The 22,572-nt window shown below is 36.3% G+C and overlaps 1 protein-coding gene and 1 pseudogene across 1 annotated transcript; one reads left to right on the top strand and one right to left on the bottom strand.

Annotated features, from left to right (window-relative positions):
* Positions 1-2,915: 2,915 nt before the first annotated feature.
* On the bottom strand, positions 2,916-14,663 carry LOC128054777 (olfactory receptor 4F17-like; annotated as a pseudogene).
* Positions 14,664-19,659: 4,996 nt separating this feature from the next.
* Positions 19,660-20,607, top strand: LOC128053733 (olfactory receptor 4F15-like). The gene has a single exon (XM_052646125.1). It carries the CDS (start codon positions 19,669-19,671, stop codon positions 20,605-20,607), a length of 939 nt encoding a protein of 312 aa, XP_052502085.1. The 5' UTR covers positions 19,660-19,668.
* Positions 20,608-22,572: the final 1,965 nt, after the last annotated feature.

Genomic DNA, 22,572 nt, shown 5'->3' with positions numbered 1-22,572 from the left:
ATAAAGCCAGAGCTCTGATTGAGGAATTTGCCTTACTTTTGAAAGTAGCAGGAGAATGGAGAAGACTAAAGTTCTAAGCTCAAAAGTTCTGAAAGGCAATACTGAACCACCTGAACTCTATCAGACTGAGGAGGAAAAGATCTATTAGAATCATAATCCAAATGTGGAAGGGATATATCCAAGGAACAGGAGCAAACCTGAAATGTACCAAAATTATAAAAATTACACTGCAGAATCAAATAGGGTAGTACTTGATCGGATTGAAGTGATCAAACCTTAACATTTTATGGCTCAGAGAGGAAGGAATAGATCGTTTCTGAAGGAATTTATTATATCAGCACTACATGATCTTTTATATACAATGTGTAATATAGGAAAACATAATTGTGGAATATTCAAGAAGCAGGGATATGTGATTGATAATTAGTGGCAAATGAGTTAAGTGAAGTAGACCACATAAGACACAATTTGTGAAATCAGAAGAGAGCATAAAATAATTGATATAGTTAAAAGACATTAGGAATTTGAAAAACTGAAAATAATTACACAGAGGAACAGAATATCTAAGAAAGAACCAAGCGATTTTAGAAACGAAAATGAAATATGCAATATTATGAATTTAAGAAGACAAAAACAGATTGGACACAGCAGAAGAAAAAAATCAGTAGATTCAAGACAAGTTAATAGATATTATCCAAAGTAAGTACAAATATATAAAAAAATAAAAATAGAATTCATGTGCATATATACATACACATATGAAAATAGCAATTATTTTACTTAAGGGTTTATTCCTGAGATTCTCTATTGGAAATTTACAAAATACAAAGGATAATGCCATCTTTTGAAAGGAATATGAAATTGGTAGTATATCTAGATCCATCAGTTCAGTTCAGTTGCTCAGTTGTGTCCAACTCTTTGCGACCCCATGAATCGCAGCACGCCAGGCCTTCATGTCCATCACCGTCTCCCGGAGTTCACTCAGACTCACGTCCATTGAGTCAGTGATGCCATCCAGCCATCTCATCCTCTGTTGTCCCCTTCTCCTCCTGCCCCCAATCCCTCCCAGCATCAGAGTTGTTTCCAATGAGTCAACTCTTCGCATGAGGTGGCCAAAGTACTGGAGCTTCAGCTTTAGCATCATTCCTTCCAAAGAACACCCAGGGCTGATCTCCTTCAGAATGGACTGGCTGGATCTCCTTTCAGTCCAAGGGACTCTCAAGAGTCTTCTCCAACACCACAGTTCAAAAGCATCAATTCTTCAGCGCTCAGCGTTCTTCACAGTCCAACACTCACATCCATACATGACCACAGGAAAAACCATAGCCTTGACTAGATGGACATTAGTCGGCAAAGTAATGTCTCTGCTTTTGAATATGCTATCTAAGTTGGTCATAACTTTTCTTCTAAGGAGTAATCATCTTTTAATTTCATGGCTGCAATCACCATCTGCAGTGATTTTGGAGCCCAAAAAAATAAACACTGTTTCCACTGTTTCCCCATCTATTTCCCATGAAGTGATGGGACCGGATGCCATGATCTTTGTTTTCTGAATGTTGAGCTTTAAGCCAACTTTTTCACTCTCCACTTTCACTTTCATCAAGAGGTTTTTTAGTTCCTCTTCACTTTCTGCCATAAGGGTGGTACCATCTGCATATCTGAGGTATAGATTTCATATAAATGTATGTAAACTTGTATAATATTTTGAGGAAGATTTTGAAGAAAAGTTTTGTTTAATGTAGTAATAAATTAATCACAAGCTCTGAACATAATCTAGTTCTTACAGGCTATTTGGACACTTCAGTGAATTAAGTGGATAGTTTATTCCAAAGCTACATTTTTTGGCCTACCTAATGATGAACTACCTAACACATTTATGACTAGGAAGGAAAAAAGCAAAATCTCCAAAGGTTGTTGATATAGCCATCTTTGTATTTAATGAGCTTCCCTGATGGCTTAGCTGGTAAAGAATCTGCCTGCAATGTGGAAGACCTGGGATCAATCCCTGGTTTGGAAAGATCCCCTGGAGAAGGGAAAGTCTAAGCCTCTCCAGTATTCTGACCTGGAGAATTCCACGGACTGTATAGTCCACTGGGTTACAAAGAGTTGAACACGACTAAGTCAATTTCACTTCGCTTCACTTCACTTGTATTTAAGATAGTTCTTTTAAAGATATTACACTGTTTCACAAATGACTAAAACATGATGTTAAGAGAAAAAAACTCTCCAGATTAGGATTATGATCCAATTTCCTTTCTGAATAGGATTATAAATATTTAATGATTACTTTTATATATATGTTTATAGAAGGCAATAGAATGTTGTCTAATTGATAGACTAATTTATCATTTTATAAAGATAAATATAACAATATAATGCACTAACTTATTAAAGAAAACTTTAGAGAAGGCCTATGTGAAATGCTCTGTTAAGAAATGCATAGAATAATAGAAAATTTCCTGATATGGTGGTCAGTGTTGAAGTAATAGTACGAATCATAATAATTAACATCAAAATTCTTACTAATTTCAAGCCATTCTTGAGAACAATCAAAATCATACTTATAAAGACTGACCACATTTTCCAAACAGGAAATCATTTTTGCAATTCTAGAATACTAAAGAATTGATGCAAAACTTTCTTCAAGAGATATACATGATTTCTATATGCTAATTGGGGAACTCCTCCCAGTCTTAAGTAACAGGATGCTGCTGCTGCTGCTGCTAAGTTGCTTCAGTCGTGTCCGACTCTGTGCGACCCCATAGACAGCAGCCCATCAGGCTCCCTGTCCCTGGGATTCTCCAGGCAAGAATACTGGAGTGGGTTGCCACAGGTGTGGCTAATTTAGGGTGCTCACGGAAGACATTCTGATAATTTGAGATGATGAAATACCAACAGAAATCCACAGTCTGTCATCATAGCCACTTAATGGCATTCCCCATCTCTTTGTTTCTTAAAGTATAAATGGCTGGATTTAGTAGTGGTGTGATGATCACATAAACTACAGCAGGAACTTGCCCACCCAAGTGGTGCTGAATGGAAAAAGAGATGAAGATACAAGGACAAAGAATAACATGACCACTGTGGGCAGTACAAGTGGAGAGAGCCTTGGATGCCCTGCCCCAGGATTGATGGCAGACAGTAAGCAGAATATAAAAGCAAGAGATCAGCAGTAGAATGAAGCAGATGGTGGCCAGTACCCCGCTGTCAGCATGAATCAACATTTCTAAAACATTAGTATCCAAGAAAGCTAGCTAGATCACCCATGGAATATCACAGAAATTACTATCCAATTCTCTGGGTCCACAGAAAGGCAATTATATAATTATAGTTAGTTGGCTTACTGAGTGCACAAAGCCAGTGATCCATAATGTCATCACTAGCTGAATGCACATTTGTGTGTTCAGGATGCTAGAGTAATGGAGTGGCTTGCAGATGGCCACATAAAGATCATAGGCCATGGCCACAAGCAACACCATTTCATCCCCTCAAAAAAATGTTCAAAAAAAATCTGACACATGCATGCTCTAAGGGAGATGGTCCTGTTTGCCTTGAGAAAGTCTGAGGTCAGTTTAGGAGTGGTTACTGATGAAAGGCATAAGTCAGTGAATCAAAGATTGACTAATATGATGTACATAGGAGAGTAGAGATGAAGGTCAGCAATAATTAGCAGCACAATGAAGATGTTGCCTAATATGATGATTAAATAAAGTGAGTAAAATATCACTAGGAGGAAGGCCTGGAGCTCCCATAAATCACACAGCTCAAGAAAATTAAATCTGAACACTACAGACTAGTTCAGATCAGTTCAGTTTAGTCGCTCAGTCGTGCCTAACTCTTTGAGACCCCATGACTGGTTACTTCTTCCATTTAGTTCAGTTTATTCTAATTTAATCTGAAGAAAAGATGTAAAAATATATTTTCTGAATCAAGCAGGTTTCTTATTTATTGCTGATGGAAGCATTTACTTACATAGTCACCTTGGAAAAAAATTGTCCTTTTCATGTAAAGCTCAGTACTGATACATCCTATGGTTCAGCAATTTCAGTCTCATTTGCATGCTTGAGATAAATTCTAACAACTGTATGTATGGAAATATTTATAATTATACATATAAACAGGACAGTGGAATATTATTCAGAAATATAACATATAAAATATATATAAAATGACAAAGATGTATCTTTTTGAGGCATAATAATGAAGAAAAAAGAGGTTATCATAATTTTTATAAAGTGAACAGCCATAGAAAATAATGTATTTTGTAGGGACTTCTATGTATAAACTATGTATTTAAAATGATGTAAGTAACTCCAGCATGAGGGGTAAGGATCAGGATGAGTATGCACGCATTATCAGCTGTATGATATTATGAGCTATTTAGGTCTTATATTAGTCATGTTTTTATAGTTATAGTATTGTTTGTAAATAAACAAGCAAAAAAATTTAAAATAGACTTTGAGAAATTTGTGAATGTACTATGAATCAAGAATTATGATCAATTTAATGCTGTGGCTCTGAGGTTTTACATGAATATATCTCCCTGTTGTCTGTAACTGAAGCTTTTGATGATACTGGTTTGGTTTAAATCCATTGATTTATCAGGTACCAAGGATGAAAATAAAAAGAAAATTAGAAAGTAATAGATGTAGGAGGGACTTTCAATTTTTTCCAGTGTGGTAAACAGGAATTTATCGAATATTTTCTTACTATGATCTGTGATCACGTTTGAGCACCTCAGTGAAAAAGAAATAGATTGTAGGTGGTGTATGATTTATCAAAGAATAAAAGCTTATGCCTTTTCACCTAATAGTAGCTTAATAGGTTGTAAATATTATTTTAGTTAAATTGCAAAGTATTACTGCTAAGATAATTATATAAAAACTATATTAATAATTCTGTTAAAGTTAATTACATGAAATAGGTAGGTAATTTTCAAATCTACCCTAAGTAGGAGAAGTGAGACTAAAGATTCTAAGAGCATGGTTGAAAATCAAATGAGTAGAGCAGAACTAATACACAAAAAATCAAATGTTAGGACAATTAAAAATAAGAATAAATGGGACAATTTATTTTCTTCTTCGAGTTGCTAATTTCAGGTCATGGGAAAACTAAACCTTTCTCTTTCTTTGTCACTCTCTTTCTAAATACCTCCCATATGCTAGAAAATTTCACCCATATTGTCTAAAGTAATCTTCACAATAACCAAATAAAATAAATGAAATATTTGTTACTATTCTGAATTTGACTCCCAGTGTAACCTGTTAGCGGAGAAGGCAATGGCACCCCACTCCAGTACTTTTGCCTGGAAAATCCCATGGATGGAGGAGCCTAGTAGGGTGCAGTCCATGGGGTTACTAGGAGTTGGACATGACTGAGCGACTTCCCTTTCACTTTCCACTTTCATGCACTGGAGAAGGAAATGGCAACCCACTCCAGTGTTCTTGCCTGGAGAATCCCAGGGATGGGGGAGCCTGGTGGGCTGCCGTCTAGGGGGTCACACTGAGTCGGACACAACTGACATGACTTAGCAGTAAACTGTTAGAGTCTCAGAGCTGGGAAATAGCATGACTGGAGTGCAGTCCCGATACTCTCTGATGCCAGTCCTTCATCTGTGCTGTCATTCTGTGCTTCCTGTTCAGTTCCAAGAGCATAATTCCATTTTCAGGGTAACTATTGACTATTGTAGGCTTTGAAAGATTTCTCTCCATAAGCTCTATTAAGTTCCTTCCTGAGTTAAATTAGTTACTATCACTTTTCTCAATATTTGGAAATTTCTGTTAATTACAGTTACATATCTGTGCCTAGAACACAGGTTTCCTTAAGTCAAGAAAACTGCAGACCCTGATGACTATGGATCTGTGAGGACCTGAATATTACCTCAAAGAGGGCACCTACACAGCTGTGAGACTGTGTACTCATTCTGATCATGTAGAGAGTCCAGAAGGTCCACCAATACCTTGGAGAAGAAATCCTTGATGTTTCTGAAAGTTATGCAATTCCAAATCTTTCTAATTAGTGTTCATGAAAATATGGCATTAAAACATTGTCTTCAATATGATAAGGAAGGGAACTAAGGGAGAAGTTAAGAAATTTAGAGTGCAGAGTGTATCTCCTTACCAGAGAGACACCATATTTGACCACATTTCTTCCTGAGAATAAAACATTGTCCATATTCTAAATAGACTCTGAAATAGAATCATATTGCATCAAAACAAAGAATCCACTTCCTGCTGTGACCAGCGTTCATGGGGGAGTGTGAGGCATATATTTAGTATGGAGAGAGGTCTCTGGAGTAGCAAATTTTTCAAGCTACTCATGCTATGTTCCTTTGAGACCACTTCATTCTGGTCTCTCTGAATTAAGAACATCATCTGGAAAGTGTGCCTTTTGTCAAGATCAGAGTGAGAACTGGTGAGGACAATAATAAAAGTTCTAATGTTAGAGTTAAGCATAGAAAAAAAAAATATTTCTTTGATTAACTTTTTAAAAAAGAAAAACATTATCCCAGAACTAAGTTGTTATCTCTAGGGCCAGATGACTTGGGTAAGTGGACATGGGATGGTGAGCAGAGGGAGATGACTCGTCAGTGTGTGCTCAGTTGCTCCCTCAGTACTGTACACCAAGTATGCCCATTGTAGAACAGTCAGTCTTGAACTGCTTGTTTTATGGGGTTTTAATGAAGAATAGAGAGACATTTTAAAGTGTCAAAAGTTTCTTTGATTATTTGAGCAATGATCATGATTGAAAAATGAGTACCAGGCAATACTGGGGCTTCCCAAGTGGCTCAGCAGTAAAGAATCTCCTGCCAGTGCAGGAGATGCAAGAGGTACACGTATGATCCATGGCTGGAGAAGATTCCCTGGTATAAGAAATGACAACCAACTCTAGTATTCTTGCAGGCATAATCTTCTGGATAGAGGAACCTGGCAAGCTATGGTCCATGGGGTCACAAAGAGTTGGATACCACTGAGAACTGTCATACCCAAAGGGCAATATTAACAATATTATTCAAAATAACAAAATAGTAAGGGAAGTTTACCTCTTATTTTCATTTATACAATATTATATGATTTAATCTTATGGATAAGAATCCAACACTTTAGTGTTCTGAGAAGGAAATATGATAGTGTGTCTCTATTTGCCCATTCCTGTTAATTTTTTTATCAGAAAAATAAAATTGTTCACATATTGGTGGTTATGGTTTCAGTTTGTTTTCTATGCAGTTACATACTAACATGTACACTTTTAAATATATGGAAGAAACTTTTTCTTTGAAAAATATACAGTGTTGAAGGATATTTTAAATTCCAGTTACTCTAAAATAATATACTTAAATATACTTCATTCAATGTATTTTTTAGAGAGAAATTAAGAGAAAATTTATGTAACTACACATTTTTAGTGTTCTTTTCACACTTTGGGAATGAATGGTTAGGGTTTGGAAAGCAGACATGAAAAGAATGAAACAGAAGAGTGGGATTATTACACTTGGCATTAACTATGTAGATAGTGTCAGTGATGTCAATCCACCACTGGTCAGTTTTGCTGATAATCAGGCATAGGAGAGTCCTCTGTCTTCACACACAGTTTAGAAACATCTGTACATTAAACTTTAGCTGACTGTGTTTAGGAATGGAAAACAGAGATAACCTTTAAACCATTTATTTAGGTTCCATTGTATGAATATCTCGAATATTGGGAATACAAACATTTAATGATGATAGCTACACTAAAATAACCTTGAATATGGGTTTGGGTAGAGAGGGAAATGGCGACCCATTCTAGTATTCTTGCCTGAAGAATCCCAGGGACAGGAGAGCCTGGCGGGCTGCTGTCTATGAGGTCGCACAGAGTTGGACACAACTGAAGCGACTTAGCAGCAGCAGCATGGAGTTGGCAGAGGGCAGAGTCAAATACCTTTATCTCAGCTCCACATCAGCTCATCAAGAATGGGTGGCTAAAATGCAGTATATCTACAGGATGACTTTCTATTCATTTTCTTCCCTTCTCATTGTTACAGAGCTTTTGCTAAACAGACATTTCACTATTTCTCAGTGATTGGGGACTCTGGACAGGTTCCCAGGGTTTATCTAAACTTTATGGTTACTTCCTCTCTATCTAGCATATCTGTTCATGTGTTTTAGGGAATAAATGAATCTTGTGTTTCAGCTCCACCATCTTAGGAGACACAACAATTGGAGGAGGTGGACATTCTATTCCATTAATCAAGGTGTTGATATTGTTATTCTTATACTCCTGTGACTTCTAGGACATGGGGCTTTTAAAGAAATCAAATGGGACAACCAATGAAAGAGTAATCTAAGGAAACCTCTAGCCTGATTAAAACAACTTTAAATAAGGACAAAGATTTGGAAGATAGTTTGGTAGAGCTTTACAAAACTAATGATAGTATTGCCGTATGATAAAGTAATAGTACTGGTGGCCATTTACCAAGCCGAGTTAAAAATTCTGTTTATACAAAATCTGCATTTGAACATTTGTGGTAGCTTTATCCATAATTACCAAAAACTAGAGCCATCCAAGATGTCCTTCAATCTGTTAATGGTTAAATAAAGTGTGGTACACTTGTACAATGGAATATTATTTGGTAATAAAAAGAAATAATCTATCATGTCATGAAAAGATATACAGGATCCTTAAGTGTCTATTGCTACACAAAGGAAGCCAATCTGAAAAGTCTATGTGCTGTGTGATTCCATCTGTATGAAATGCAAAACTATGGATACTGTGTTAGGTGGTTAGGTGGTGGTTAGGTGCTTGTCAAGGGTTCATGGGTTAAGGGGAATGAATGAATAAGTTACACCCAGAAGATTTTAGTACAGTGAAATTATTCTTTATGATAATGTAATTTTGAATATATTTTCTAAGACATTCGCTGTGTCTTCTGTGGGTGCCTGAATGGAAGGACGGCCTAGCAACAAGCTCATGAGCTCGTGAGCTTGTGAGCTCGTATTTGTTTCTAATACTGTTATACAGTTAAAGGAACCAGGGATCTTTCGAGAAATGGCTATTGTAAGAATAGGAAATAAAGATACAAGATAAGTCAGGAGAATATTTTGGTCCCAGACAATAAGGGAATGCTCAAGCATACATAAACTCACAAAATTTGATGCAGGTATACATCAAAGAAGTTTAAGAGCCTAATGAAAATAAAACTCCCAATAGCAGTTTTAGATTATAATCCAAATTATAAATATCCATGATTTCATACTGATGTAAATGATTGAATAAGTTAGTACATGGGGTAGAAGAGTAATCACCCATGCAGGAGAATTAGAGATAAATTTTGAAGCACACTACCCTAATCAAGGGGAACATAGCTACTCATTACTCAAGTATAGGCTGAGTGTAGTGACTTTCCTCAAAATACGGTGTGGATAGTAGGGAGAGTAAATTTACAATGAGGCAACCTGAGAAACATTTCAGTCAGGTGATCAAGGTCAACATCAACAGACATAAATCATGGTGATGTTATAGACACTTGATGGGAGGTGTCAAAATGGCAGATCACCTGTGGTGTGCTTCCCCTGAAGCCATAACTCTGGTGTTCTCATGAGAAAACTGTCAAATACATTTCAGTGGGGTGATACACTTCCTAATTTGCAGTTGCTCAAAAAATTGAATTTCCATGCTGCTGCTGCTGCTAAGTCGCTTCAGTTGTGTCCGACTCTGTGCGACCCCATAGACGGCAGCCCACCAGGCTCCTCCATCCCTGGGATTCTCCAGGCAAGAACACTGGAGTGGGTTGCCATTTCCTTCTCCAATGCACGAAAGTGAAAAGTGAAAGTGAAGTTGCTTCAGTCGTGTCTGACCCTTAGCGACCCCATGGACTGCAGCCTACCAGGCTCCTGCGTCCATGGGATTCTCCAGGCAAGAATACTGGAGAATCCTGTGGATGCATAAAACTCATCAATTCTTCTCCTGGTCTATAACCCCAAAGAATTAAAAACAAGTACAAAAACAAAATCTTGTATGTGAATATTACAGAACACTCTAAATGTTAATCTGCTGATGAATGGATGTGTTAATCCATACAGAACAATAATATTCAGCCACAAAAAGGATTGATGTAAGGATACACATTTCATTATGTATGAAAACATTTTGGAACTAGGTAGAAGTGATGATTCCACAATATAATGAACGCCTAAATGCTATCGGTTTGTAGCTTTCAAATGATTGATTTTACCTTATGTTAATTTTACCTTGATAAGATAAAAGTGAAGTGAAGTGAAGTTGTTCAGTTGTGTCCGACTCTGCGACCACACGAACTATAGCCTGTCAGGCTCCTCTGTCCATGGGATTTTCCAGGTAAGAGTACTGGAGTGGGTTGCCATTTTCTTCTCCATATATAAAATGCAATCCTAAAAAGATAAATGAATAAATATTATTTTCCAATTATGAATTAAGATTTTAGTTATCCACCGTTTTTTAAGCTCATTTTTTTTTAAATCATGCTAGGCTAATGTGTACTTATGTAAAAGAGAATGTTACTGTTCCAACACAAAGTTTTTGCTTATTTCTCTCTAGGCTAGAGGTTATGTAGAAATTAGTCTAAATTTTTGTAAAATGAGAATAATCGTTTAGCAAAAATCAATTTTTTAAACAATCTGTTGAAATGGAGCTCTTATAATAATGTTAAATGATATAAGAATTGTGATATTTGGTATTCTGTGTGTACACATTACTTTTCTGAGCAGCGTTATAGAGTCAGATATATTCAGTATGTCTAGATTTAGTTCATGAGTAAAGAATACGCAGGGCTGAATGCCAAGACACACATTCTGTCCCTTTCCTACTATTAACTGGTAAATCACAATCTTATTTCTTCATCTGATGGGGAAGAATATTATATTTCCATCTCACCATTTTGTTGGAAATAATAAATGAGATAGTATAGGTATAATACTAAGAAAAGCAAAAAGCTTAATAGACATAAGAGCTCTTTTTTTTTAGTATGTTATAGCATTGATCTAAAAAAGAGCGCAGCATCAGTATAGGGATTACATTCCTGATTCAGAATATTATTTCATTTGAATATTAGTTTTGACTTTAGCATATTGACCTCTGCCAACATATTTAATTTCTATTTTTTTAGATATTATTATGGCTAAAATGTGTTTGATAATTATATAAATGAGGTAAAAGCAGGTATAGGGTTTCTAGGAATAGTCCATGAATATGCTTACAATAGAATAGTAAATAATTTTTACTAATGAGTGTCTTAATAGGCATTCCTTTTTCACTGGTATTGGTCTGAAGTGAAGAAGTGAAGTGAAGTCGCTCAGTCGTGTCCGGCTCTTTGTGACCCTGTGGACTGTAGCCCACCAGGCTCCTCTGTCCATGAGATTCTCCAGGCAAGAATACTGGAGTGGGTTGCCATTTCCTTCTCCAGGTATTGGTCTAAGTGATATTTAATTTATCAATAGATATTCAAATGTTAGGAGATGCTGAGTTTCCTTGAAGATACTGTTGTCATAATTTATTAATCATAGCTTCCTTTGTTTCCCATTTACTTTTTCAATCAAACTTCTAATATTTTTTCTTCTCTTAATGCTATGGGAATTCAGTAGAGATCTCATAATTAACAGCCTGGGAATTCAGGTCACTGAGTCATCAAAGTGTCATCCAAAGGTATTGTTAAAGCTGGAGTAACTGTAGGGAGAACTAACCACAGAGATCAAAGAGGGAAACAGTTCTTAAGAGATTCTATTATAGTGAAAATATTATTTGTTGGGATTTGCTTTTTTGGGGAGGTCAGGTAAGTGGAGAGAGTATAATTTAAGTGAATAACCTGTTAAAATTACCAGTTCTTTCCCCTATATGGGCAAAATGCAGCAACTCTACTACAACATTACAAAACTTCTCCCCATGTACCACCTTGCCTCTAGCTCTTTCTTATCTCTGTTTTTCAATTCAATATTCATTTGTTGAACCTTGTTGAATACACAAGTGCCAGTCTTTCCAAGGGTAAATTCAAATTGTCAAGTTGTACAGCTCTTCATACACCTAAATTGTATTTTAATTTACAGGGAAATTTTTGGACATGGATTGTATTTCACTAAGTACTAGAAAGGACCTTGGGAATTGATTTTGATGTGAATCATCTTTGACCTGTTGTTCATGGAAATTTCTAGAATGACAATTGCTTTTTTAAAAATTCTACTAGCATTAGTTTTCTTTGGAATAATATAAAAAAATCAGTGTGTTTAATGAGAAACTATTATTGTCAATTTTTGAGACATATGTATATACGCACCCACAGCCATCCAAACCCTTGTCTTCTCTCCTAAATCCACAAAACTTCATCTGGTCAGGATTTATCTTTAAGACATAGTTTCTGCTCTTAAGAAGCTCATACTCCTAGCAGTGAAGACAGAGCAACTGTTGTTAGTCACTCAGTTGTTACTGTCTTTTTGAGACCCCATGGACTGAAGCCCACCAGGCTCCTCTGTCCATGGGGATTCTCCAGGCAAGAACACTGGAGTGGGTAGCCTATACCTTCTCCAGGGGAACTTCCCGACCCAGGAATTGAGCAGAGGTCTCTTGCCTTGCAGGCAGATTCTTTACCAGCTGAGCTACCCAGGAAGCCCACAGAGCGACTAGCCAATTGTAAATTATAACATCATGAAAAGGAATATGAGACTCTCACTAATAAAATGTGATAGCAAAATGGAGGAATATCTCAGGAAGACTGGAGGAGAGAGGGGGACATTGTTGAGTAACAATTGACAGAATTTCTAGAACAAAAAGTAATCCACCACGTGAAAAAGGAAAGCTATAGTGCAGAACAAAAATAGGAGTAACCTTGATATTAAAGAAAGAACAAGTGTCCTTGTAGTTCAGGTTTGTGAGGCAGAGAGGTGAGATAAGGGGCTGGGAAAATGAATTGTAGACAGTCCCATTATGTGCTTGCTGAGACTGTGAAGACAGCAGTTACTGAGGGTCTGTAAGCAGTGAGCAGGCAAAAAAGACTCGGGAACCATTCCCTAGAACGTTGTTCCAGCTGCTGCTTCCCTTTCAGCTGTCATGATATTCCTTCTTGCTTGCTTCTCTTCTCTCCTATTTCTTTCCTCTGGTTGTCCTTGTCTTTTCTGTCTCCTCTTTTTCCTTTCCTTTTCCTTTCATCTTCTTCCTTATTAGTATCAATCAGCTAAACAATAGATATGCTTTAAAGAACCTAGCAGTTTCTTTACTCAGCTATTAAAAAGAATGCGTTTGAATCAGTTCTAATGAGGTGGATGAAACTGGAGCCTATTATACAGAGCGAAGTAAGTCAGAAAGAAAAATACCAATACAGTATATTAGCGCATATATATGAAATTTAGAAAGATGGTAACAATGACCCTATATGAGAGACAGCAAAAGAGACACAGATGTAAAGAACAGACTGTTGGACTCTGTGGGAAAAGGTGAGGGTGGGATGATTTGAGAGAATAGCATTGAAACATGTTTAAAAAAAACAGAAACTAACAGTAGACTGTCACAAATAGAAGGTTTTAACTTGGTCATTAATTTCTTATAGAGAACATTTTCTGTTAAGGAGCTATTGTGATTTTTTTATGAGTAAGCAGTCGTTTACACACTTGTAAAACTAATTTTTAAATGTTTGACCAAATGATACTGCCATCGCTACAGTCTGAATTTGAAGGGTTGTATGTTCATCTGAGCCTTTTATTCTGTGTTTTATCAATAAATTTTATTTTTAAGTCATAAGCCAATATCAGGTTGTTTTAGAGCATTTAAATAATACAGAAATCTAGGCCTTAGGAAATAAAAGCCATATGTAGTCCTATTTTTCAGGATTCACTATTGGTAATATTTAATGTACAGTCCTAGAACACTTTTTTGAGCACAAACATATTTTCATAAAAATAATTTTTTGCCATTAGAGGTTCTCACTTTAATTCAATATTTGGATGGTTGTTTCCAGGTACTTAAATAAATATAATAAACTGACATCAACATTATATCAATTTAAGACATAGTACGGGTCATTATGTAACAATTTTTGCAGGAATCAATACCAGCTATGAATATACATACACAGATATATTTAATACTTTTGACTTTGTACATAGGTGATAATAATATTATTACTCATAAGAACAGGACCTCAATTTTCATGTAACATCAAATTTAACTAGATTAGTTCCTGAATTGCTATGGGTGGGAAGCTTTTTCTAGGACTACACAAGCCCCAACAAATGATGATTAATATAGGCTTTTTCAGATAGTTTACAATGTTTTTATGCAGTAACAAACCTTAATGCAAGTGGCTTATAACAAGTTTTTATTTTCTCAGAAAAATTGTGGTATAATTGTCACAAATATTGTGTATATGTAAGGTGTACAATTTGATGCTTTGATATAGGTCTATTATACATTATGTATATCAAATACTTTTTGTTATATGTCTATATTATATATTGCAAACAATTACCAATAATTATCAAATAATTACCACAATCAAGCTAATGAATGTATCTACCTCTTGGCACAATTACCATTGTTTTGTGTGTGAAAACACTGCAGATTTACCTCTCAGCAAATTTCAAGTATAAAGCACAGCTTGCTTGTGCATTAGGTCTCCAGAACTTACTCACCTTGATATGTGAAATTTTGTCTCCTTTGACCATCTCCCCATGCACCCTCCCCTCAGACCCCCAAAACCACAATTTCACTCTTTGCTTCCATGAATTTGACTCTTTTAGATGTCTCATATGTGATACGATGCAGTGTTTTGCTTTCTATGACTGGCTTATTACACTTTTCTCCGCTTTTAATCACCTTGTTGCAAGTGGCCTGATTTTCTTTTTTTTTTTAGAATGAATTGTATTTTGGTATGTGTGTGTTTTGTTGTGTTGTGTGTATCACATTTACTTTAACTGGTCATTCATCACCAGAAATTTAGTTTGTTTTCATAATTTGGTTAATGTGAGTAATGCTGCAATGAACATAGAACTGTCAATATCTCTCAAGGTACTGATTCCATTTCCTTTGCATATATAAGAAGTGAAATTGTTACATGAAAAGATAGTTCTAATTTTAATGCTTTAAGAACCTCAATACTTTTTCCGAAATGGAAGGAATAGTGTTATTTTTATGTACTTTCTTGTGTTCCCTAAACTGAAAATCTTTCCAGATCTGTATATATATATATATAGAAAGAACTATTTAATTTTTATAGCTTCATAATATTGGAAATTCTTTTTCATTTTCTCTGTCTCTTTTTCTTATTTCCCTGTCAGTTGGTGAAACAGAAAACTGTGAGTCTCCTAATCACTGCTGCAGATAAGGCTAGGCGTCTATCAATATGCTCATTGGTCACTCGTACGTGTTGTTGTTATTGTTCCGACCATCAGTGCCTGTGCACGTGTCTCCACTTTTTCAAGTTTAATCTCCTTGAGAGTTACTATATTAACCTTTGCATCAAATATAATCTTTCTTTGATTAATGCCAATATGTTGCCTTTCTTGCTGCTGCTAAGTCACTTCAGTCGTGTCCGACTCTGTGCAACCCCATAGACGGCAGCCCACCAGGCTCCCCCGTCCCTGAGATTCTCCAGGCAAGAATGCTGGAGTGGGTTGCCATTTCCTTCTCCAATGCATGAAAGTGAAAAGTGAAAGTGAAGTTGCTCAGTCGTTTCTCTTAGCGACTATATGGACTGCAAGCCTACCAGGCTCCTCCATCCATGGGATTTTCCAGGCAAGAGTACTGGAGTGGGTTGCCATTGCCAATATTTTGCCTTTCTTACTGAACTATAACAAATGAAGAGTGTATTATTAGTGGATTTTTAATGTTTAGAAAGTTTAGAAAAAAGAAAACCAAGAAAAAAATAATCACCTAGTTTTCCTAATACTAATACAAAATTTATCAGTATTTTTTTAAACTGAACTTTCTTTTGGTCTTTGAGACATTTTAATTTAGTTTTTACATTTGGAAACAAAGTGAATATACATTGTTTTGTATACCAGACAATGTATATTTTAAAATCTACATATTGCATGATCAAAGCCTTCAGATAGATATCTGCTCCTTTGAAATGTCACACCCACTGCAGTTAATTCTGATGATTGTCCCATTCATTCTCTCTTGCTCAGTCCAATTCTATTTTTTTCTGTTATTGGCTATAAAATCCTCCATTCCCTGCCCCTGTATCGGGGCCTCCTGGCAGCACCCCTGCAGTATTTCCTTTTGTCTACAAGACCCACTTCACATCCATTACCCTCACAATGTCCTTCCTGACTGGCCTGGCTGCCTGCATGTCTGTTCTTGACTATAACAGTTTCAAGGAGCTTCAACCGGCTTATGCTGCTTTCTCTCTGAGGCAGTGCAGAGTTGTGCCCACAGGAGAGCCCAGGCATGGTGTGGAGTGCCAAGAGAGGAGTAACAAGAGAAAGCGTGGTTGTTAGTGGTGTGAGGTCGGGAGGAAAGTTTAGTGTGAGCAGTGCAAGTGCGGGACTCCTGGTATTTAATTCAAATGTGGAACAAGCATCACTACTTTGGTTTGTTTAAAGTTGTTTAGAAGATCATGTATGAATAAATAGCTTATATATTAGATTGAATTCTATAAAATTGATATTTGACCAAATGTGAACTAACTGAAAGAACAATTTCTTATGACTCAAACTAATATATGCATATAAGCCTGGAGATGAACAATTTACTGATAAGAACTAAAGATAAACATTTTTCTATTTTTCCCTAGACTTTGTAGGAAAATAGGTTTCCTATATACCCTTCTTGTAGATTTCTCATTTATTAAAATGTCTGTTATCCATATGTTCATAGATGGAACTTTGTTCTGTATGAGTAACAATGCTTTTCTCCAGATGGAAGAACTATGAATATTTAATTCACATTCATTTACTATGAATATTCTCTGCTGCTGATAATTATGTTATTTTTCTTTCTGTAATTTTTATCATGAGTGCCCCTTGTAGTTTGTTTTAACTTATCTAGTTTCAATACACTAGGCAAATTTTCTTCTTTTATTGAGGTATAGTTAATTTACACTGTTTTGTTAGTTTTAGGTATACAGCAAAGTGATTCACTCATATATGTTTGTATATATCTATATATAAGTAAGTAAGTAAGTGAAAGTTGCTCAGTTGTGTCTGATTCTTTGTGATTCCATGGACTAGATAGTCCATGGAATTCTCCAGGCAAGAATACTGGAGTGGGTAGCCTTTCCCTTCTCCAGGGGATCCTCCCAACCCACGTCTCCCACATTGCAGGTGGATTCTTTACCAGCTGAGCCACAAGGAAAGCACATATCTATGTATACGTATTTATATATATTCTTTTTCAGATTCTTTTGCTTTAAAAATTATTACAAGATATTAAATATAGTTGCCTTTGCTATAGACTAGTTCCTTGCTGTTTATCTCTTTTATATATAGTAATATGTATATGTTAACAAAGATCATGGCATCTGGTCCCATCACTTCATGGGAAATAGATGGAGAAACAGTGGAAACAGTGTCAGACTTTATTTTGGGGGGCTCCAAAATCACTGCCGATGGTGATTGCAGCCATGAAATTAAAAGACACTTACTCCTTGGAAGAAAAGTTATGAGCAACCTAGATAGCATATTCAAAAGCAGAGACATTACTTTGCCAACTAAGGTCCATCTAGTCAAGGCTATGGTTTTTCCAGTAGTCATGTACTGATGTGACAGTTGGACTGTGAAGAAGGCTGAGTGTTGAAGAATTAATGCTTTTGAACTGTGGTATTGGAGAAGACTCTTGAGAGTCCCTTGGATTGCAAGGAGATCCAACCAGTCCATTCTGAAGGAAATCAGTCCTGGGATTTCTTTGGAAGGAATGATGCTAAAGCTGAAACTCCAGTACTTTGGCCACCTCATGCGAAGAGTTGACTCATTGGAAACAACTCTGATGCTGGGAGGGATTGGGGGCAGGAGGAGAAGGAGACGACAGAGGATGAGATGGCTGGATGGCATCACTGACTCGATGGACGTGAGTCTGAGTGAACTCCGGGAGACGGTGATGGACAGGGAGGCCTGGTGTGCTGTGATTCACGGGGTTGCAAAGAGTCGGACACGACTGAGCAACTGAACTGAACTGAACTGAACTGAACTAATTATGTATATGTTATTTTTTCTTGATTGAGATTCTTAGTCATATGAAAGGAAAATTTTGAAGTTTGGGTATCTATTTCTAATGTGCCTTCTAAAGAAACTGCATTAGTTTTCATTCTTTTTACCAGTGTATGAGTATGACTTTCTCCTCACAGCCTCATCCATGATGTCATCAATTTTTTGAACCTTTGAAATTTGTTAGTACAGAATAGCACCCAGAGCAATCTTATCTACATTTCTTTGATTACTAGTGAGACTTTTACTTTCATATGACTATCAACTATTGGGACTTCTTATGTGTTGGTTGTCTTATATGTTTTTCTTATTTTAAAATTTGTATTTCACATTTCCTTTATCTTTCTAGAAGAACTGATTTCATAATAGAAATATTAGTCATCTGTCTGATATTTTATAACTTATTTTTCAGAGTGTGTTTTTTATTTTGTAGTGTTTATATACCCATATAAGATATCTATATGTAGATATTTATACAAAATTTTGTACATCCACCTATATCTAAGTATAGCAAGACTGAATATTTTGGATAGTGCCAACTATTTTTCCTCCCTCATTTGTTAGTAAGAGATATTCTTAGAATGAATTTTCCATCTTAAATGTTTGCTTGAATATTATTTTTATTTGTCTTGGTTTATTACCCTTTTTTGATATTTAAATATCCTTTTGAAACTTTCTTGAGTTTATGATGAGGCAATAATCTACATATTTCCAAGCTTTATCTGTTGTGCCAGCACTGTTGGTTGAATAATTCATCTTGTCCACAGATGAGAATGATTATTCATTAGTCTCCTGAAGTCACTCTAAGTTTACCTTCTCCTTCCATTCTTTACATTGAAGCTTTTGTAACTGTTTGAAAACAAAAAGATTACCAGCTACAACTGAATATCCCCCAGATTTCCTACTGCTCTTAGGATAAAAAGCAAAGTTCATAACATGGATACAAGATTCCATCCTGTCTGGCCTGTTTCTCCTCCTGAGCTCAATCATTCACCTTCCTTCCTCATTGGCCTTCATATCTCAGGGTCTTTACACTTGGTATTCCAAAGTCTGGACCACTGTATTTACTCTTCAAAAATAACTCATATTTAGCAGAGTTTGAGTAAATATGATGGTGATGTGTCATATTGTTCTCATAGCCCACTGTTCTTTTCCTTGAAGTCAGTTGTCAGAGATGTATCTGTATTTAAATTCACTTAATCTATGTATCTACCTGTATCTACCCATCGAGATCTAGTCCATTTTCTCTCAAAGTCAGAATTACTGTTTCACCTCAGAACTTGACACTGAACTTGCAATATAATGGGTACTCATTAGTAATATCAGTTACACTCATTAGCTGCATTAGTTGAAGAAATAAATTAATGCATTATATTTTCAGAATATATTAATGGCTGTTAGGGAAGATTTCTGATTTAAAACCATATTTGATAAAAGCTTAAATCTGTTTCTTTAAATAAAAATGTTTGATAAATGCTTTGGTTATGTTTTGTTTCTAGTCTTTAGGTATCTCCAGACCAAGTCAATGTATGAAGCAAATGACTCTTCGGTGTTTGAATTTGTTTTCCTGGGATTTTCTACCTCTAAACCAGTGCAGAATTTCCTCCTTGCCTTCTCTACAGTGTTTTATGTAACAATTGTTCTAGGGAATCTCCTTGTTGTGTTTGCAGTGACCTTTGACCCTCATCTACATTCCCCCATGTACTTCCTTTTAGCCAACCTCTCATTTATTGATTTGTGTTTTTCTACCTTAACAGTGCCTAAGATGATCTCTGACCTGCACTCTGGGCACAAAACCATATCCTTCCAGGCATGTGTCACCCAGATATTTGTCCTTCACACCCTGGGTGGATCTGAGATGGTGCTGCTCACTGCCATGGCCTTAGACCGCTATGTGGCCATATGTAAGCCCCTGCACTACCTGACCATCATGAGCCCACGGGTGTGCCTTTTGCTTCTGTGTGGTGCTTGGGCTATTGGCCTCATTCACTCAGTGGTCCAGTTGGCTTTTGTGATCCATTTGCCTTTCTGTGGTCCTAATGAAATCGACAGTTTTTACTGTGACCTTCCTTGGTTTATCAAACTTGCCTGCACAGATTCCTACAGAATGGAATTCATGGTCACTGCCATCAGTGGGTTCATATCCATGGGCACTTTCTTCTTGTTGATCATCTCCTATGTTTTCATTCTGGTCACTGTATGGAAACGCTCTTCAGATGGTTTGCGAAAGGCCCTCTCTACTCTGTCAGCACACATCACTGTGGTGGTTTTGTTCTTTGGACCCTGCATCTTTGTTTACATGTGGCCATTTCCCACGGTGCCAGTGGATAAGTTTCTTGCCATTTTAGACTTTTTGGTTACACCCATCCTGAATCCTGCCATTTACACACTGAGAAACAAGGATATGAAGACGGCAATGAGGAGACTGAGTAGTAAGCTTCTGATTTGGAGGAAGGTCTCCTAAGTAACTCATGGAAGCCCAAGTTATTTCAAACAGCTTCATGTAATAAAAGTGCTTAAATTAATATACAAAATTAGGGGATTTTTTTTTCCTAAAGTCACCATTTTAGAATATTCAGACCATTTATTATGAGGTTACACTGAACTCTTTAGGTAACAAGTTGTTTGATAGTCAGATTAATCCCAGGAATTGCTTGGTGGAAATTTTTGAAAAAGTGTCAGTTATACACTTCGAATCTGCTGAGTGTATGGCCTTATACATCACCCTGCTTGGATTCAATGAATCAATTTAATTCAATTAATTGAATTAACTTATAACTAATATTGTCAAAAGTTTGAGAGAGTTGTGAAATATCTAACTTTCCTTTGATTTAAAGCTAGGATGTGAAAAAATCATATTTTTTCTGAAAGACAAAAAAATGTGGATTTAAATGAGGATTTAAAACCTGCAGAAGCAAAACAGGGTAATAGAAGTGGAGTGGACAGAAGATGGATAAGGTAGCATAATAAAGGGAGATTAACAGATGGCAGAATAAAAGCATTTGGGAGAGCCTCATAATATATTTCATGAGCTTGGCCTCTGGCTACTAATCTCACCCTAGCTTGTCTCAATTTCAGACTCAAGTCATCTACAATTGGCTTCAGACAGCGAAATTTATGAATATGTTGTTATTTCACAATTTTCTGAAATTATGACTTAATCCATCAATGAATATTCCTCCAACACTGAAACATGTTGGTCTGACCATAGCCTGGCTGGTATTATCATTAGCTAACAGCCATTCTGTCCAAATCACTATTTTTCTTTGATAACTCATCTTATATAACTCTTTTATGTCAAAACATGGGTCTCAGTTATGTGTTACTGTGTATAACCTGTGTAAATAACAAAACTAATTTAATTTATAGATTACTTTGATAACTAGAAGACTGAACCAAATTTTCTGCAAAGCTGTGAAAGGACCCTATGTTTGAGTATTGTAATCCAAGATTCATTTAAGATTATCAATCAGTTGTACATTTTATATTTTTCCTGTTCACAATTATTTCATTGCTTTTATTTGTATTTTTAATGGATTCTTGTTAGGTACATTAATTAAAAAGAACAATGTAAAGCCAATTTCTCTTTGGGTAATTTTCCATACTTTTTGAAAGTAGCAAGAGAAGGAAGAAGACTAAAGTCTAAAGTTTTAAGCATAAAAGTTCTGAAGGGCAAAACGGAATCACCTGAATTCTTTAAGACTGAGGAGAAAAAGAGCTAGCAGAATCATCATCCAAACTTGGAAGGGATACAAGGAACAGGAAAAACCTGAGGAATACTAAGTCTTATAAAATTTACAATCCAGATTCAAATAGGCTTTAGTACTTGGCTGGATTGAAATGATCACACCATAATCTTTTATTCCTCATAGAAGAGAGAGTAGATAATTTGTGGAGGAAGAGTGACTCAGATGGAAAAGATTCTACCTGCAGTGCAGGAAACCTGGGTTCGATCCCTGGATGAAGATCCTGCGAAAAAGGAAATGGCAACCCACTCCAGCGTCCCTTTGTGGAGAATTTTGTGGACAGAGGAACCTGGTGGGCTTCAGTCCATGGGATCGCAAAGGGTCAGACATGATTGGGTGACTAATACACACATATCATGCCAGAGCTAAATAGTCGTTTATACACAGAATTTAAAATAGAAAAAATACGATATATAAGTAGCAGGGATATGTAACTGGTAATTAAGTGGAAAATAATAGAAATAGACTATGGATGGCTCAGTTGTTGACATTAGCAAAGAGTATAACTCGTATACAGAGAAGGCAATGGCACCCCACTGCAGTACTCTTGCCTGGAAAATCCCGTGGATGGAGGAGCCTGGTAGGCTGCAGTCCATGGGGTCGCTAAGTCAGACATGACTGAGCGACTTCAGTTTCATTTTTTACTTTCATGCATTGGAGAAGAAAATGGCAACCCACTCCAG

This window comes from Budorcas taxicolor, chromosome 10 (assembly GCF_023091745.1).
Source record: "Budorcas taxicolor isolate Tak-1 chromosome 10, Takin1.1, whole genome shotgun sequence".
In the NCBI taxonomy this organism is placed as follows: domain Eukaryota; kingdom Metazoa; phylum Chordata; class Mammalia; order Artiodactyla; family Bovidae; genus Budorcas; species Budorcas taxicolor.
This window is presented reverse-complemented; position numbering and strand designations above follow the sequence as displayed.